Here is a 21,312-nt window from a genome sequence, read left to right as displayed (position 1 = left end):
CATTACTCTTACCGTCTAATCCCGGTGGCAAAGGAGGGAAGGGCGGCGGCATGGTGCCATAACGGCCCGACCCTTCTGAATCGCCTTCTTCTTGATCCACCTGTTCAAATCATAACTAATGATAATTTAAACTCATAAATTAATGAATTATTAATATTCCTCATTCATTAATTAATTTATATCCCGGTATACAGCAGCACAAAATTAGCATTAAATTGGCAACACATCTGTTTTATATTTAAGATCTTTTTCATTAAAATAAAACACTGAAAGTCCAGATTGATAAAAAAACAATAATGAAATAATGTACTAGTCATTAAATAAATGTTCATTTTATTTTTACTTAAATATTATGAATTATAAAAGAGGATTATTATCTTTTCAACATAAATGCACATATGATAGTTTTGTATATAAAGTAACGATTATTTCAAATAAATCTGTCGATGAACAATTCGACCCGTTTCATAAAAATGTAACTTGGGCCGATATGACTATAACCAACAGAAAACACACAAGTCGTTAGCAAGCGACTTAAAGAAGAGTGTTTGAATGTTTACTCGGTAGAACAAAGGTTCTGACGAGGAACGGCTCATGAACATTATATCCCTGGTAATGTAGCTTCTTCGGCGTTTGATTACAGCGTCGGAAACTGAGAACTCGCGAAGCGAATACGTAATTTGCGCGGCTCTGTCGACATGTGAAATAAGAATAAAGATTGGGTCGATGAGTGTCAAACCCTACTTTCATGTTCGCTTAATCAAGTATCTTGTTATTTGTATCATACGGCCGAAAAGGAAATGAAGGAATAACAAGATTCACGAAAAAGGATCTGTTTTATGTACTACAGCTTATATATGTTCATCGTTTGTTTTTAACTTATTTTTTCTTTTAAAGAGAAACTGATGAGCACTATATAACGTGAAAGGTCTGTTCAGAAATGTTTTTTTTATGACGCGTTATTGTAACCAACAATGAGCGTAAGAAGTATTTAGAATTAAATAATATGTTTGAAAAAATCATTTTTCTCTCGAAATATCAAGGTATTGAATCCTGATAAGTAACGATAATTTGAAATTTATAATACCGTAATATTAAGATAAGATTTTGGCTACCTTTACTAAGTTTTTATTATTTTAGGGACTTCTACGTTTCGTTATATTGGCCCCAGATGTCACTCTCGCAGAAACAAAGCTTACTTAATTCTTTGTTCATCTTAAAATTTGATCTGCTTGATCTTTCAAATATACCAAACTTTAAGTTTTATGGTTCTATGGTTAAAGATATTGATTTATTGATCAAAATGTTATAATAAAGAATACATCAATAGTTTAAAACTTGACCTTCATATACAACACGTATAAAAGTGTGTAAAGTAGAATAGGTCACCGTCCATCGATTATCAGAAATAGGGTTTGGTATCGATAAACTTTAATATCTACTGCGAAGAGCAAACACTCGATATTACACAGGATGTAGATACATTCGACAACGAAACGACAACAGTTTTAATAACCCTCCTGTATTCCCCAACGGAAAGTTTAACGGTGGAATGTGTCATGTAATATTAGTAGGGACCTGGATGAAAAACACACTTGGTGACAACTGCCTTTATAGGTCACTGCGTCGTGTATATTTTGAAATATACGAGAATTATTTTTGCTCAGCTTCTATTTATAAATTCTTTGAGTTGTAATTTATCAGTCTTTTGTAATTAAATACATATAAATAAAACATAAAATAACATGGGAATTGAAATATAATTAACAATTTAAATTCAATTATTAATGTTTGTGCCTCCATGATATTTTTGTTAATGTTGGCGTTGGCTGACATAACACTCATGACTAAATATTATACTAAATATTATATTACATGTATTGAGATGTGAATCTATTTCAGGGCGTTCCGTTTTATATCCGACAAATAAGTTGTTAGTCGTTGGATGCCAGTAACTTGTACTCGTACTTTAATTCACAGGAGAACAATTAGCGATTTTTCTTAATGAGAATATAGAGCACAGTTTCTTTATTTTAAAACAACTTTACAACATTCTTGGAACATTAGAGATATTAAAAAAATTACTTTATAATTCTATTGTGCTCTAGATACGTCTATATATAAATTCTCAGTATTTGATGTCACCGACATAACAGTTAAAGGAGTCATTATGATCCCGATTCGCAATGATGATACAGACCTGCTCCTAAATACTTTCATTTGCTGTTTTAATACGTCAATTATTCAACCGCGTTCTTTACGAAAGATAACTGTACTGCGGTCGTTGACTTTTAATTGTCGCAAGTGCAAAAGATAATGGTCAACAAGGGGTTGTTGTCTAGACACATATACAGGGTTTGCAATTATTGGCGCAATCAGAACTTGTACTGTATTATTATATAGTATCACTTTAAGGTACTGAATAAAATTTGTGTGTGTATTCTACGTGTCGTTGAAAATATCAGTACTGTTGAATGTTTATTACTTAACATTTTATTATTTATTTATTATGTATTTAAATTTTAAAGCTCGTCAAAAAAGGACGGAAGGTGCTTTCTACCGGCCCTGTTGGAAATGTATGGGAGAACCTAATGTCCAGCCGTGGACGTCCTGTAGCTGTAGTGGTGATTTTAATTGTAAATTATATTATATAATTTGTTATCTGTTTATTAATATAAATGTCAATCTTTCTGTAAGCATATGCGTGAAAATAATCATATTTCGTATAAAAAAAGCGTACAATGTTTTGTACAGAACCACGATTTTCGTTATAATTTTTTTATAAAAAAATACTCGTATGACAATTAAAAATCTAGCAAAATGTTTGTATAACACAAACAAAAATGGACATATTCAATTTAGTGCTAACTTTGTGCTTTATTAACTTTCTTAATATGGTTAACGTCACATTGAATTGCTTCATTTGCTGTTAATGCCATTTGTACAGGACGATCACAGGTGTGGTGTTAAAATAAATAAATAAAAAACACTCGTTTCACAAAATAAATATCACCATTATCATACCGTGTAATTTAGTTAGTAAAGACATCGCAATAATTGTGTTAGTACGTCACGATGTGAATTGAAGCAACAAACCAAAAATAAAATAAAGTAATCACCAAAAAATTGTCAATGTCTATCTCGTCTCCACCGCTGCCGTTACCGATTTCCTGTCAAAATGTTATTTAGTTACACAATAAAGACTTCATAAGTCGCAAAAAGCAATGTGTTCATCAAACTTTATTGCCGGAGGATTGTGTGAAATTTCCTCTCTACGGCGAGTTCGTAAAAAACTTTTACATTTGTATGATATTTTAGCTTTCGTATAAATTTCGAATGATATTAACAAGCAATGAAAAATATCTAAATATTAAACTATAGATCAAGCAATTTATAATAAAAATAAATCAAATTGGCTTACCTCAAATGTATTCACACACTGGACCTCGGCTTGTGATGGTGATCCGTATAACTTGAGTTCTTGAAATGCACCCTGTACCGCAATCAAGGTTATCACATGGCGCCACAACGATTCCATCACGACCGGCAATGTATCAACAGGTCCCCAGCATTCCGTTTGTAACTAAGCGCTCCTCTTGATTTTTTTTAAACCAAAGTATTCATAAAGTTATGTTACGATTTTTGATAATAATATATATAACGTAATTAATTTTTGTGTTTTCGTAAATAATAATTACAATAACAGTTGTAATTCAAAGAACGTTAGTTGTTACTAATTCAACCGGAAACTCGAAACACATGCGCCGACGCAGTACACGCGTGTCAGTCAACTCGGTTGCGACGATGCACTAAATTTAAAATGAACACTAGGTCCAGTACGTCCAAAAACTTGTACCTCCTGCAATCCTGCTTTAGATAAGCGTTACAGATGTTTTATAGTTCATTATAAATTGGCTGTCTTGACTGCATTACCTGTGTTACCAAAATGTATTGTTATGCTTTTACGTATGAATATATAAGAGCTTACATTAATGATATTACTCTATAATATTTTTTTTAATTGTATACATTTTAATGATTCAAACTTTACGGCTTATAAAAACTATCCAATTTTCTATTAATTTTTTTTCAGTCATCATCAATATATTAAGCTTTTAAATTGTAACCTTTATGGTAACAAAAAAGACACTTGATAAAGTTTTACGAACTCCAGTATTAAATAAAAAAATAAGAATATAAAAAAATGCTTACTTTTCATTGCGAAATAAGCGAAATTAAAATCACAAAATGAGAGAAATCATCGACATAAAGACAATGTAATGTTTAAAAAGAAAACATATATTTTCTATTTTCAGCCAGCCCCGTAGACTAGATTCAGGTAACATATTAAAGTATGCAGGGCAAAACACAGAACAGTCGACTTTCATTAATATTTCTACAATTTTGTTGCGATGAAAATTTCTCTAGAACGTTACGTATAGCTATATGTGTAACTCTTAAAAATCAAACGAATATACATGTAACATCAGTTTTTATTTTCCTATGGTTTGACATATGGAAGGCGAATTTCTTTCATTGTTAAACTGTGATGCATTTTATTGTGTATATCTTTTGATAAAACAAGGTATATTACAATAAATTTAGTATAATGCTAATCGCATAATGGCAGTGAATAAAATACAATGTCGATTTAGATCGCGAAAAACATGTATAAAATAGTAATAAAAAAAAATTTAAATAAAAGATTAATTTTGTACTAAGCTATCTCGGCTACGTAATTTCGATAACTGTTTATAATTAATTAATGATAAAACGTCATTGAAGAATAAAAATAATTGAATGAATAATTAAATAATTATTTCGTTAGAAGTCAAAAGAAACATTACTCTGCTTAATTAATATTTTCAATTTAGGCGCCATGAATATTTTAATTGAACTGAATTTTTGAAGTATTACATCAATTAAATTTAAGTTCCTTTGAACACAAGTAATTGGATCTTTCTGTTCTGTCCTTTATAATAAAATTTAGAATGAAGACATTTGTTATTTTTTTAAATAAAGATAGTTGTATAGTACATACATTGGCCCTTTGCTGATAGATACAGTTATATTATTTATATCAGATGCAGTATAATATATTTAGATGGATTGTCCTCCAAAACCGCGGAGCGAAAAAAATGGGCTTTAATAAATATGTTTTCAAAAGTGGAATTACATTTTTGGTTGAAAAAGGAACATGCAACTTTTAACTAAGTTTGTAGTACAAAGGTGTAAAAATTCTCAATCTCTAGAGTATTTTCATTATTTATTGTTCCATATTATTTACTCCTAGTAACTATGAATAACCAATATTTAAACAAAACAATTATTCAAAACTCTATATTATTATAATGCTTTTTTATGAACGTAACTCGCCTATTCCTTGTTGCAAATGCGTCAACTTAAATAAATAATGTTGAAGTTTTTCCAACAAAAGAAAAGGCTACATACAATTGGCCACGTGCTAAAACATGGAATTTTAAAATTGATGCCAAAACTATCAATGGCTGCACTCTTTACAGTGTCCCTAAACATATAAAAATATTGAATGAAATTGGTAGAGTCATTCTTAAGTTATTACGTGACCAAGGGAATTGGGAATTTTTTCTTTTATGTATATAGATCACGAAGAAATATTTATCAAATTATTTTCAAATGCATTTTCTCAATATTTGTCTTAAGAATGAGAATATATGACAACATATGCATATTGTATGCTTTATCATCTTTAATAATTAGAAGCATTAAAACATTTCATCACACCTATATCACTATTGTAAAATCCATTCAATATTAGTCTATTTTGTGTTTTATGGGCTACGTGTACGTGAATATGGGATTACTCATTAATCTTGATTATAGTAAAATTAACGTGGGTTGGTAGCGAGTCGAATCAATTGTTAATGTTTAATCTAAAATGATTAGGTAAATATAATAAGTTAAGATAAATTACGATTTACTTTGCCATAAATACTTAATTTCTTTGATCCTTCACCTTATTTTAATTTACTTAACTTGTTTTAACTTGCTCATTGAATCTACATTGTTTTTAAGTAGGGAAATCAATTTAAATTCTTACAAGAGCCTAAAAACAAAGTTTGGATACAAGGCCCTTTTAAAGTTCGCACTAACCCATCCGTTTAATTAACGAAGCACGTTTACCCACTAATACTATTCTCAAACTACCCGAAGGATTTACGTGACTATTTATCTTTTACGTCCGGGATCTCCGAGATGGCGTTAAGATGTTTGTTATCTCTTGTAGCACACTTGTAATAGCTTTATTAATTGTATTTATCTTCTTTCTACTTTCATCCAAATTTTCTAAATAATATATTAAAAAATATTTCATCGTTTAAGTAATCTGAATGTTATTTCAAATTTTTAACGAAGAAAGAAAGATGGCGCCACTTGATGAAAGATGACGACACTAGTCCAGCGTTTAGTGAATGGCTCAAGAACACATCAAATGACTGATGAAGTAAAACATTGATGGGATCACGTATGAAATCTATGAAATTCTGTGCAGCGATCCTTATGATCCTGGCTCCTTTTCCAATGGTAAACGACTGTAGGCAAAGAATAAATAGAAGAGTAGGGTAAAGAGGAGAACAATAAATTAATAGTTCCTTAAAAATGTAGGTATATATCTAAGGAGCTGTGTACATCAAAACAATGGAAAGTTTAAGAAACACAATTAATATTAATAAAAGTAAGAATTATAAACTCCAGGATGAAAAAATATCTCATTAAAATTTTTACTAAAAGCGGATGTTTTTAATATTCATGAGACACGTCAGCGTACCTTTATTACATTATCACCATTGTAATTTTAGCCAAGGGTTAGGTCCATTACTCAAGGGGTAGGGGTCCTTTTTAGATTTCCAATAGGACCGGTTTAAAACAGCCAGCATTCATTGTATTTCGACGATGTTAATAAAGCCGTCTGTCACCTTATGGATGGGCATACTAGGCTGCACTGATCTGTTATCTCTTTTCCCCAACTTTAAGGTCCTAGCGGTCATGTTCTCCGCCCTATGTGACCTACTCACTTCTATTCCAAGTTTGCAGTGAATTGGGTTATACGTGTAACATTCGTTCAGAAGAAGAAATGAATCTCGTCATTAGTCTCTTGCGTCCTTGATTCGTCTTGTATATTATCGAAGCCTTCTCCATTGTTCTCTGAGCGACTGTCAGCTTGACCAGATTGGAGTGCTGTAACTCATCACTGGCATCCCATGTTGGTCGTAGATCTTCATCACGAGGCACCGAGGTATATTCCGTATTTATAATATGGTCATTGGTTTGGTGGTGTCGGTCATCTATTGATGTATTATATTGTAGATTATATAAAAATATCGTTTACATATGGTAGATGACGGTCATTTGATGGTGGAGTTCGTGTCTCATTATTTTTTGCCGTCAATACATTTTAATTAAAAACAGTAGTTTTGAAACATCTTCGTCCAGTATTTACTATTGAACCAAAGTGGAATCTAAAGTAAATAAGCTTGAAGACGGCTTCAAAGGAAAAGTTTTTAAACTATCCTTAATCACTTTACTACTTTTAATCTGACTTCTTTAGATTCTATTTCTAAGAGCGGTGATGGATTAGTAGCTGTAAGTCGGTCCCAATTTCTAGTAGGTTCGATTAACAACTTTATTAACTTCAGTTATTATTTTATACGCAATACTTGTTCATTACAGTTTTATAATAGAAATAGAACACACATTTAAACGTATTCTTACACAAGCGACCAGCTATCTCGTAACCGATTCTTACAATACGCTAACATGTTTTTGGTTGTATTAAATAGTCATCTAAGTGATAAAAGAGATATTGAATAAAAAGCATCTTTTACTTTTCATTAGCTACAGTTAAAAACATAACTCAATTAAAAGGTCAAAAGATTAATTAAAAAAAGAATTGCTCGAGTTTTTCTTGGATTTAATTAATTGATCATTTCATTAGGATCGTAAGAAAGAATAATGAGGATGATGGAGATAGATGATAAGATATTTTTTGATTCCATTTGTAGTTAATTAATTTTTTAATTTTGTAATTATTTTTTACTTATATTCCTAATGAAATTGTACTTGTAATTTGCGATTATTGACAGACTCGCACAATTATTGTATATGTATATAATAGAGATAAATGTTTTGATCATGTAATAAAGCCAATCACACATTACAAATAAAGTTGATCTCATAATTAATGCTATTCACACAATATACAAATAGATAAACAAGTTGCTCATAGTAGGTGATATACTTCTTTCCAGGAAAAGTGGATAAAATTAGTTTTGTAATAAACGGTAAAATGTTCACTATTGCCATACCTTCACAAGTTGTTACATACTTCTCCAATTTGCTAATTCCACTAGCTACGATGCCGTTAACCCTGAACAAAATCTATGGAACATGTTAGTCACTCTATCAAAAAAAAATGCTTTTAACAAGACACATTCAATTTGTAATAATTTTAAGATCGACAATAAGTTTTATACCTATAAAACATTCATTGATATCTTTATCGCTTCCAAAAATTAAGGTTCATTTCATCGGTAGTAACAATATGAATATAATGAAAAACGTGATTATTGTTTGTCAAAAAAAACTGGAAGCAAGCCGTTTTCAACAGGTCATTTTGGAAACCTATAGCAGAGGGGAGGGGAGGTCTATGTCCAGCAGTAAACGTCTTATTGTATAGCAGCTCTCAGGAAAATAAATTAGTCAGGTAATGACTTTTAAAATATACTTCTAACGCACACACACACACGTTATGTTTTAACAGAAACACTTGATCAAGCTTGAAGCGACTACCGATAATAATAAAACGCGTTAGCATAGTTGAAATAAATATTAAAATTGTTTGTTAAGTTTTTATTTTTGTGCATAGTATTTTGAACGTAGATTGATACCAATTTTTTTGATAAATATGACTAAAGTTAAAAATTCTTAAGGAAGTTTCGCAACATAATGAGATCAACAAATATTACTATGGGGGATTGATTGGTGTGGAACGTAAAAGGTATAAAAGTGCAAAAGCTTACAAAAAGCTTTTTTGTTTAAACTATAAGTTCATTTATTACTAAAAAGCTTTAAATTTTTTATACCTATTTCTTATATAACCATATAAATACATCAATCAGAAATACATTCATTTATTTTTTCTATTTGAATACGATTTGCCAATAATTTCTATCAGTACAAAGTTTGCAGAGACAAATAGTAGACAATAATTTATTTTAATATGTTAAAATTCGAATTTCGATAGCTTTTTGAAACCAACGATTTTGTATAAGGTTTATCGTACATTAATTAACAGCAAATAAGCTATACATACTGTATAATAAATAAGTTTTAAACTATTTTCAGAGCTTTTTTCTCTCCTTGAATATTTTTTGCAAAATAAAAGTGGCCTAAGTTATTCCTTATTACATTAGCTACTCAGTATGAATTCCGTCAAAATAGGTTCAGCCACTTCAGAAATTAACCGGAACAAAGACAGGCGGACCGACAAAAATTAAACAAAAATTAAAAAAAAAAAAACAATAAGTTTGGTATATGTACCGTTTTCATTTGCAAGTATTAAAAAACGGTTAAATTATAGATATTATAATAATACTTTTACCTTAAGTTATATTACTTTATGTTTCATATACAAACAAAATGAGTTCAGTAAGAGAATTTGTTTCGATTTTTCTGAAGATTTTATTTGTCAATAAAATTCATTACTTTCTGTAGACTTAATTCATAGAATAATAATATTAATATTATTTTTGATCGATGGTATATAATGCTAATTTTAAAATCAACTTATTAATAAATGGTGTTCAGTTCTTCATAAACAAAATACTTAAAATTGCTGGTCTATATATAGTTGAAGATAATTTTATATCTATTTCTATTTGTATATGTGTATTCTATTTATATTTGTTTTATATCTATCTATTTGTAAATGCTAATACCGTTCTGACAGTTCAGACGTGCCCAGTTAAACTAACTTCTCTCGGCGGCGCCGCAACCAATTGTTAACTGCAACTCAATCTGCTAGTTTACCAAGTTCTATTTGCTAAAAGTAAACATAAGTGCGAAGTCTCGATTACGACTTCCTTTTCAAACAGAATAAAAAAAGTGACTAGAAATGTGTAGCCAGCAAATCATAAACGTAGTGTAATTTTTTTAGCGGTAAATTTAAAGCGAGCTTAAATAATACAAACAACGGAACATAGATAACGTGGTTTCAGCCCACAGATGCCTACTTCAAAGCATAGACCTCCCGCAAAGATATCTATGGGAAGATATACAATAATTGCCACGCTTGGCAGACGGATTCGCGATTGCAGTGTTGTATTATGATATGCAGACGGTGCTGCTGCCCATCTTTTGGAAACTTATTTGTGAGCAGTGGTTATTCTCTATAATATTGTATTCCGAGAAAGCAGCTTCCGACCTATGATCGAAAGTCTTAGTCCTCTCCCGGTGGGCTACCGCTACTCGCTATATTGGTAAATGAAATATATATGAGAAGACCATTGAAAAATTTTCGCAAATAGAAAATATACCTAGTTAAGATTTTGGTACGCGAATAATAAAGTTAATATGAATATTAACTTTATATTTCATTCATTTATAAATCATTTCATGGCTTTTAAGCCATAAATTGAAAAAAGAGCATTTATTAAAAAAAAATTGAAGACATTAATCGACTAATTTTATACTTGCACATGTTTTACGAGCTATGCATGGATACGCTAATTCCAACCTCCAAGCAGCTGGACGTGAATAATCATTGATCCATGCGAAGAGATACTATCTTGCATGGCATGGTTTCGTAATGCTTATTATATAGGTGGATATTTTTGTGTGATTGTGATGGGCAGGGCAAATACCAGTCAATGTTGCGGCCAAAATTTTTTAAGTACTATTTTTAAATACAGTGTTTATATTTCCGCTGTGTTTTTCTTCCATTCATAATGCATAGAAATTAAAAGAACCTATTCTGCCTTTTATGAGGTATTCCGCACCTGTAACTTTTTAAAGGTTCTTGAGATTTAGGAGAAAATATGTAGTTATTCTTAGAGTAGACTGCCGTTTGGTGGAAAATCATATTTTGTTTATATCAAAGATAGCATATAGCACAAACATATCAATACTGAAAGAACTGAAATGACATCCACCAAAGATATCTATGAGAGGATATACAGGATATAGGAGGTTTGCGATTGCAGTGTGGTATTATGGTAAGCATAGGATGCTGCTGCCCATCCTTCGGAAACTTATTTATGAGCAGTGACTATCCTATATATTAAAAGCACAGTGTGAATTACATGTAAGACTATATCTTGGGAATCGAAAATTACCTAACTACTTCTGTGTACATAGACTCAATAGATATCTATAGGGTAGTTTCCATGCTATACGGGCGGTTTGGCGATTTCAGTATGGTATATAATCCTGCTGCCAACCTCTGGAGACTTTTTTGTGGGCAGTGGCAATCCTATACAATTAATGCACAAAATGTGAAGTATGTAAAATTGTATTCTCGTAATTGAACCGGTGACCTACGATTGCAAGTCTGTCCTCTTCCGCTGCCGCAGCCACAATTGTTAGCAGACACATAAACATGTGCTTTTAAAAGTTAAAATTTTTTTAAAATTAATCGACCCATTCGGTGACCCTGTTATTGGTTTATTATTACCGTAAATTTCCTGTATTTCATGAGAACTACAAAACTTTGCAGAAAATAAGTAAACTCTCAATAATAGAATCAATGAAACTAAATATTTATTAAACTACATCGGTATAGTCTAGCTGTTGATATTTCATCGTAATGTTTTTTTTTTTATTTGTTAACCATACAATCCAATCCAATAAATATAGAAAAAATTATAGGTGAAATGATAAATTCAAAAAACCTTTCCTGCTCAACTGCATCAACAAACTTTTAATTGGCATAGTTTATCAACTATTTTTTCAAGTGCTGTAATTGATGGAACCTAGAGTTAGGTCACTGTTTGGTCATACCAGTTGAAATCAAGTTAAATACGTTAAATTACAACTGTAATAAATTATTATTTTACGAGTAATATTAAGGAATTTGTTTTTGATTGTCTTTATATCAAGTCAAAAATTATTATCTAGGACTGGAACTAATAATTAGTTCTCCAAACTAACGTAGGTGATAGAAAAGATGATAAGAGAAATATTAGGATATTCTTTAATGATAACTTTTAAACATAATGGTGGTGGTGGTCAGAAAAAATGGAAAAATCAATAAACGAGAGTCAAAAAAATATTAAAGTTTTGTACGAAAGAGACTCAATGCAAAAGCTTTAAATTCTTAGACAAAACAAAAAAAAATCGTATTTTTAACGTTGTCATTAAAATGCAAAAAACAAATAATATTTTAATCGAATTTAGTTATTAATTTGCTTAAAAAATGTTCCATGACATTATGTGTCAGTAAGTTAAAAATGTTTTAAATTTAATGATCATAACAAGAAATGGAAAAAAAAAAACTAGAACAATAAAATGCCACAAGCAGGAATTTTTGTTTTCACAAATATATAATTAAAAATAATTATATTGTATATAGCTTTTTCAGCGAGGTGAATAATTAAATAACAGTGTTATATCCAATAGCTCTTACTCAATTGATGATGCGTGGTAAGATGCACAAGATTTCAAAAGAAAATCATATTTATTAAGGACATTTTATGCAAAACTGAAGTTAAAATACCACACACAAAGTCCCTAACTTTATTTTGGATACGTAGCATAAATGTAAAAAAATTCTTGTTTCAGGTAAAAACTTTGCTAAAAACCTTAAAAACGGTGACTATACATGTCTAAGAAAAGGTAATAAATGTGAATGGCAGTTGTTAAGTTTTAAAGTTACAGTTAAAGTTTATAAGATTAATTCAACACTTTCGATAGAAATTCAAGAATTCAATTGCTTTTGTGATTATTTTCTTGGAGACACTACAAACGAAATGTAAGATAGGAAATAGACGACCGAAAGAGAATTTACCGTAACAGAAACTTCAGGTGATAAAGTTAGAATTCCTCCTCCAGAAATTATTGCACGAATTGAACTAAAATAGTGCCATTTTACGAAGCAGGAATATCTTAAAGGTAAGAACTATACGGCCGAATTTATTGGATATTTAAAATCTAATACAATAAACTTTATTGTTTATTAACATGAAAATAAATATTTTACTAACCATTAAATGTAGGTCAGTATTTAAAAATACGTAATGCAGACAGACTCTTAATCAATGCGAGATTACTGTGATATTTGAACACCTTTTGAACCGGAAAGAAAGCAAAAACTTTACCCTATTGTTAAAGTAAATAGATTCTATACTTCAGTGTCTTATAGTAAACCTATCGACAAAGAATCACGATTACACTGTAATTTAATAATGGTTTTATTATATTAGTTGTCACAAAACATCCTTTAAAGTAAAAAATTAACCTTTTAACGTTATTTAGCGGTTCGTATATTTCATATGCATGCTTAAAATAGCCTCATCCTTCCGACAGCTTGCGAAAAGGTAAATTTTCAATTAAGCTGTAAAAGCGGTAAGTCTAAAGGTACTGTAGATTACTTGAATATAAAGTCTAGCCTAAGATTGCTGGCGGTGAAAGATATTTTATTTTTTATTACCTTTAACGTCTAAGACTTTTCCCATTTTAAATTTTCCAAACGATTTCTGTATCTCTAGAATTTCAATGAATTGAATAATTTATAACTAATGAAAATAGAATGTAGAAAGTTTCCACGCGGTTTGCTAAAATAGAGTTTCAGATACTCTGAAACTGCTTTGTCGATTTTAATCACCGTCGCAAATGACTTTCTTGAAACTGAAATGAATATTCACGACAGAAGAATATTTCAATAGTAATTGTTATTCAAATGGACAAATGAAGTGCACTTTGAGAACCCAAAAACAAATAGTAGCAATAGTCTAATATTTATCGCAAAGCTTATAGCACGGCGAATAGATTAAACTGTAGTTATATCATATGTATGTTGGTTATTTACTTTGTTTTCAATCCACAAGTTTAAAAAATCTTTAATATTAACAAAAAACAAGAGCAAATTCTTCACAATCTTTAAATAAAAGTTACGGATTTTTAATGATGATACCGATACTTCCCTCGCGCCTACCTCAACAACATACAAATGTACAATGAGTATATCCCTGATTATTTCATTGACTAGATTGAAGTACTTGCTTATTTTAAGTGTGTGGTCTAAAAGTATTATTGGTTCCTAGGGATTGGTAAGTTCATTTAAAAAAAAGAATGGGTCCAGTTTAGGATCACCACCATTATAACATTAAGGTTTCTGTATAGTTTCACCTACGTGTCTTTAAAGAGCGTCTAATCAGAAGCTGCTTCCGGGAAAGAACAAGTCTTAGTTGTTTTTTCCTTTTTTACCCCCTTCCACAAAATTAATGGGTCTTTTGTTTGGTTTCACTTATTATATAGTTCAATTTCCGCACTAGATTTGCGCAAACTATCAATATTAATAGATACATATAGTTTCTAATGAAAATGTTGTCATTTTTATAAAAAAGTACTCTGATCTACACTACTGCTACAATTCTTTAGATAATATAGTTTCTGATGTTCACAAATATTCAACAATTAGAAAACCAGTTCGATCGATTGGTTCATTTTAGAATCCTACTTGAAATTCAATATAAATATTGAGGACAAACCTTAAGATCTTATATTAAAAAGTTCGGGGATGGTGTTCGTTGTATCTTTAACTGCTCGCTCAAGATTTCCATTGTCTGTCTCTAAAGTTATTTATCGTGAGCAAATTTACATACGGCCACACAAGAAGCAGATCCTTTTGTACAAAAGACAATATCCGAAACCGCTTGGAAGTCGGCGGATTAACATATTACTAAAATAAAGCTAAATTTAGAATGAATATTTAAAAAAGAAAAGGTACAATAAAACGAGAAAAATTGTAACACAGAGAAACTTAAATTGTAACAGTTGAAGAAAATATATAATAAAGAAGAGTTATTTGATCTAATACACAACTTTTATGAATCGATATCATTAGTTAATATTCAAAAAGAAACAGGTTCTTCGAATTACTCAGTGAAAGATTTATCATCATCGTAATCATCATTCTTCATTTTAGCAGTAGGGAATCCTCTGCTTTAAAAGGACCTCTCCCAAATAAAACTGATTGGAAGCCAGCGTTTTTTAACGAATTTAGAGAGACCAAAAAACGTAATTACCTTTTAATTTATTCATTAACATGAAGTATAGCAAACTGGTGCCCGTAATAATAAAATGCTGACACAGACGGGGACCGATCCCAATTTTCACGTTAATACTGATTTTATAACACTCGTGATTATTAATTACTATGCTATCGAGTACGTTCTCATATTCATTCAGTCTACCAAATAATGAAGTTATACACGAATAAATGCTACGGCGTCATGATTAATTCATACATGCACACACAAAAACACACACACCAATCAACACGAAGAAATTTATTCCATATAAACAGTTATTCTATAGTTTTCTGTTTTAGCTTACTTTATTTTTGTCATTAGTATTTTTTTCCCATTTAATCAACATGTTAATTTTTATTTACAGATGAAACCTGGACTTCGGCAATAAAGGTCAAGGATAGATATGTCAGTAGACTGAACAAATTTTGTTAACAAATATTTATTTAAACATTATGTGAATAGAAACACCACATAACTAAAAAATAATAAATTATTTGTAATAAATAGTTTTGTAAACCTATGACTACATTTCATAAACGTAAATGTATATACATAGAAAATTAAGCTTAACACGCGATACCTCGACCATAAATTTGATGTTTGCCTTTCCACGTTTACCCGAAGTGTAAGACTCTACTATATTACTATCTGCATACTCGCAATACACCACGTACCAGGTAGGTTTATAAATGACAAAATCATATCTGGAGTTCTTTCAGCCGCTGTTTCTTTCAATGTTTACGTCCTTTGAAGTGTTAGTTATAATTACTATGATAATAAATTAATTGCAGCATCAGAACGAACAACAGGATAACATTATTCATAGCTTAGGCATAATTTAAAACTTCATAGTGCACTTAAAATTGCTCAAGTTTATGTGTTACGTTTATTATACTGTACGTAACTGTAATGTTAGATTTAGAAGTTCTTCCTGTAACCTATTATTAGCAGTTCAGCGAGATAGACCTTGGATCTTTTAATCACCCCCAAATCGGAACTGGCATTGACTGGCTATTCGTTCTGAGATCTTTTGGAAGCCCTTACACCTGGTTACTCCATGTAATGTTCGCTTAACCAATCTGAGAGCTACGCTACCAATTTACTAATAAACGCCCAGTGCCGAAACTCACAAGGAAGACTTGAAGCTTTTAAGCAATAATTAGTTTTTAAATAGGTTAGCTTTAGCGTTCTGCCTCTTAAAACCTGGTGAAAAAGTAAGTATCACCAAGATAAAAAGAATATCGGAACGAAAAATGTAACAAAACTTCAATAACATCGACGAATCATTTTCTGCGAATACTTGAAATGTAGCATATAGAATATTACTAACTCTTGTATCTTATCTAAACTTAAAATATTTCCGGAGCTTGACATAAAATCGCAATTTTAGAAAGTTTCAAAAAGAAAGTTTTCGAAATTTTCAAAGTTTATATAAAAGTGAATAATAATTTTATAACAAACAAGCATATTCAGAGAATTATTTTTGTAATCAAATATTATAATTAATAACATCTCGTGTAATAAAAATCTTGACACTAGCAAGAACTGACCCTAATTTTTAAAATTCATGATGATTTTATTACGTCCACGGAGCATTTTAATTAAAACAGCTTAAAAAACTGGAAGTTGGAAGTTGTGTTGGAAGAATTTTAAATCGTGTACAAGGTAAATTTTTTAAGATTTAATTTCTTATTTGTTATACCATATTATAAAACTGTATTTTTTTAACTATTAAGACTTGAAATAGATCGGGAATATTAATAAAAGGAGTAATTAGCAGTGCCACATTTTCTCTGCCTTGTATTAGATTAAATAAATGAAATAAAATATTTGTAACATATTAAAAATTATTTTACAACATATTATTAATTCGTCTCTAGTACGTCGTTAGTAGCAGTGCTGAAATAAAATTAAATAACACATTTAAATGCAGAAGTAAGCAAGCAATAGCAAGGTAATATAACAAGGAATTGAAAATTAAGATAAATATATTTACGTTACCACAATACAAGTGACATTTGTTTATTAAAAAATGATTTAAAGGTGTGTGCGGGTGTTTGTATGTTTGAATATGAGAGCATTGACCTAAAATTGTAAAAAGTAAAAAGGTGCTATAAAATTTGTTTTTTTATCATATTGAAGCAACGTTTCACTATGGATATTCATCGTCATCATCATTATGTCAGTCAATAGACATACTGCAAGGTATAAGCTTCACCCAAAGTTCGCCACAGTGACCTATCTTACGACGCTCTCATTGACTATGTCGCCGGTCCATCTAGTGGGGTGCTTGCCCACGCCACGTCTACCGGGCTCACCCATCTCGCCTGCTCAAGGCTCACGGAGCATCAATTTTTAAATGCGCTACCCTCGTATCCGTGTGCGACGTAGTACCAAACTCACCTCACCCTACTCCGTTATCGGTTCAACTAAAATTTCTTCGGAGAAAAGGACATCTTTCTCCGAAATAAAAGAGTAGATAACAATTAGTCAATACAATACAGTCGAGCAACGCATCTGAAGTTGATAGTTTTTAAAAATTTATTAGCTAGCGGATTTCGCATCGGCGAGCCCTGAATCCGAAAATGCTGTAAAAACCAGAAGGGCTAAAAGCATCCAGCACCAATCGAATATAGCCTAGTACCAGCACGCGATCGCCACCCGAGATCCTTTCTACTCCAATAAGCATCGGTATGAGTATTACAATATCATTAATTAAAAATGTTCAACCAAAATAATAAAATAATCAATAGGCGTGTATTCAATAACTTCAATACCTACCAATGATTAAATTTAAGGTAGCTATCATTAATACAAGTTATGTTGTAGTTACTAGTGTTCTGATATACACTGTTAAAATATACTACTCGTAGAGCATTCAGAGAGAGATCACGAGTCGTAATCAACCAAGCCGGCCCATTTCTGCTTTGTGGATGTTACATAAATATCTTTCTGGTATTATACCCTAAAATATACTGTTAGAAACGTTTACCCTTTGCCTTTGTGTGCAGTATGATATTGTAATCGCAGAAAATATGCCTCTAATGTAGACCAAACTTGTGCATTGTGATTGTAAGGCAAAGTAATTATTCTTTCTTTTACTAATATATCTTCCCGGTGAATATATACGGCGCAAAACGTGGTTGCTTACAATGGGCCGCAGAGGAAGGATCACGGTCAACCAGAGACCGGTGGGTCTATACTCAGAGTTTCGCTGCGAGATCTAATTATAAATAAAGAGATTTGCAGAAAAACCAAGTTCACCAACCTAGGTCTAAGAATTGCTCGTCTGAAATGACAGTGGGCGAGGCCCGTCGCCCATGCTACAGATGGGGCTGAAAATTTCTTGAGTGGCGACCACGAGTCGGAACACGCGGCATGGGCGCTCACGTCGCGTATTCTTCTAGGTTGACCGATGACATAATTAAAGCCGCGGGGAATTACGTTGTGGGTAACGCAAGATTTGTACATCATGGCTTAATGACTATGGAATGTTTATTGTGCTAGTTAAATAATACACCGGGTTTTTACGTGTAGCCGTGTTTTTTAAAAAGACTTAATGATTTGTTGCAGAAACGATTTTCACAGTTTTGACGATTACATCTAATTTTAAATACAACATAGTGTCAGAGAATCATTCAAAAAATGTCTTCTGAGATCCGAACGCAGGGGCGGTTTAAGCGATAATTCTTCTTTCCTATGCCATCAGTACGTGTTTGTTTATTTTAAAAAAATAAATAACTTTTAACAATCAAGCAATTTTACGCGATCACGTCGCTATACGTAATTTAATATAAATTAGTGTACATGCTTACGTATTTAAATAAATATATAAATATTCCAAATATGTAGACAATAATATAAATATATGTGCGTATAAATGAATAGAAAAGAAAAGAAATGAATAATTACAAGAGAAAAGTGAACGAGATTAAAATGGTTGAATATAATAATAAATCAAATCGAAAGTAAGATTTTTATGCTAAAAAAGCTAGTTGTTTCCTATGTTGTTTTAAACCTAACTTCTTAATTAAAATTATTGAGAGGTTACAACATCAAAAAAATTACTATATTTTTTGAAGAAGATCTATAGTGTATAAAAAGTTTTTTAGTGGTAAACATTAAAATCATTTCAAAGATAAGCAAAGCCTCAAAAGCTACTAAATAATTTACTCTGTTTTTTAAATTATTTTCATTTCCTATATGTGAGAATTTAATATGTAAGGGTGACTGTAAAATTAATTTTTAATAAGGTTATTCATTGCTGCCATACCGGTGAAAATTCTCGTAGCGCCTAACACCTTTTCGAAAATTAATCACCTTGACACAAGGGTTAAGGTTATTGTGTCCCTAAATGTATCGCATTATAAATCTCGTATTATACCCGATAATGAATTTCCTGGCCGTATTCTAAACCAGATTTCCGACATCGCTTTCAAATTAATAAAGGCACTTAACATTCATATTTCCATAATTCCCCACATTTTACGATTTCTGAATATATACATGTAAGACTAGTTCTAAATATAGACATGTAAGAAGAATAAAAAAAAATATCATCTCTGCCATAGGATATAGATCCCCTCCATTGATTTACGAATAGACCAATAGCAGACGGCCTTTATCCAGCGTCTTTTGACCACCATCGCCTTTCGCCTGTCCACCTCGTTCGACGCTGTCTGCCGGTTTGTCGTCTCACCTTAAGGCATCTTTATCCGCTGTTCTATATTTACTTTCGACCGTATATTGTATGTATAAATATGAATAGAGAACAATTTTAGAGCTTCAAAAAAATATTTTATATAAAAAATTTTTCAACAAATAGAAAAATATATCGACTATATTAAGTGTAATACGTAATATATGTGACAAATATTTTTGTCCAATGACGTTTGTTACAGTAAAAACACTGCATGCATACGTGTTAAAGACATAAATATGAATTAAAAACAAGTTGTGTTTCGCGTACTCCATTCTTCGTAAATTTATGACGAAGGCGGCATGTGTTAGAAATTACCCTTTAAAGGAATACCTAAAATTATGATTAATGGGATTTGGCGTATTTTGTTGCAGTATTTATTAGACAATATTTCTTTAGGAAACGAGGCACATAATGTATTGCTTATACAGTCACTATATTCATTGAAGTTGATCTTCCTACAGAAGTTTTTGTCGACTATTTTTAATGGCCTTTTGTAATGCTACAGAAAGTAAAAATTTGATAATAGTAAAGAAATTATCACTTTCAATTATTCTACGAAAAAAATATTTATCCAGGTGATTGGTAAAAGGTGTAAAAACTTTGAAAGCGGTACTGTATACTTCATTTTTTAGCGAAAAGCTTAAAAGCTTTTAAATCAATTTTCAAACGCCCTGTTTAAAATTATCACTCTGAAATATATTACATAATTTTTATTGACTTGCTAGTTACTTCTGACAGTATAAACATTGCAGGGACAGAAAGTAAGCTAAAATGTATTATTTCGAATTTTAAATGGTTTCTTCACTATATTATCATTACGTTACTTATGTAGTTAGTTTTGGAACCATTGATTTTTGGATAACTGTACCATAGATTAAATAACAGCAAATAAGCTATACATTCACCTGTTGAAGTCTACATATGTTGGTGATTGTTAAATTGTTATACTTTTTATTTTACTGAAGAAAATTAAAATATTTATGTAATAAAAATCTTATAAATATTATAGCCGTATTCTTCTCTAGATAAAAAATTAAAGTAGAGAAATAAGAAATAAATTAAAAGCATTATTCCGTCAATTGTTTTTGAACGAACGAATACATATAAAGGTCGGCTCAATTTTATCTGGATTTCGTCATTAATACTTTTGCCGACACGATTGAATCGAATTGAAATAGCCACGGAGACCCTTTCGGGCAACGATAATGGAAAGCTTTGTAAAAATTATAGCTCACAGATCATTTCGGCAAGTAATGACGCCCGTTTTCGAATAATATTTTATTCCCTATAATGAATTACAAGTTGATAATATTATTCTCATAGCAA

At 30.9% G+C, this 21,312-nt stretch overlaps 1 protein-coding gene across 1 annotated transcript in view; it reads right to left on the bottom strand.

Annotated features, from left to right (window-relative positions):
• LOC137919157 (collagen alpha-1(XVIII) chain-like) overlaps nt 1-21,312 on the bottom strand; it is a 165,136-nt gene that overhangs the window by 24,246 nt on the left and 119,578 nt on the right. The window contains exons 4-6 of the mRNA XM_068762139.1: nt 3,422-3,493; nt 3,120-3,170; nt 13-100 (exon numbers count right to left, since the gene is read on the bottom strand). Of these exons, the coding sequence (XP_068618240.1) occupies nt 13-100; nt 3,120-3,170; nt 3,422-3,493 (211 nt within the window). The remainder of the gene's footprint in view (nt 1-12; nt 101-3,119; nt 3,171-3,421; nt 3,494-21,312) is intronic.

Source organism: Battus philenor, unplaced genomic scaffold (genome assembly GCF_028537555.1).
Source record: "Battus philenor isolate CCGP_79_NKW_IND1 unplaced genomic scaffold, ilBatPhil1.0.hap1 SCAF_16, whole genome shotgun sequence".
Classification (NCBI taxonomy): domain Eukaryota; kingdom Metazoa; phylum Arthropoda; class Insecta; order Lepidoptera; family Papilionidae; genus Battus; species Battus philenor.
Note: the sequence above shows the minus strand (reverse complement) of the source record. Positions and strands in the feature narration are given on the sequence as shown.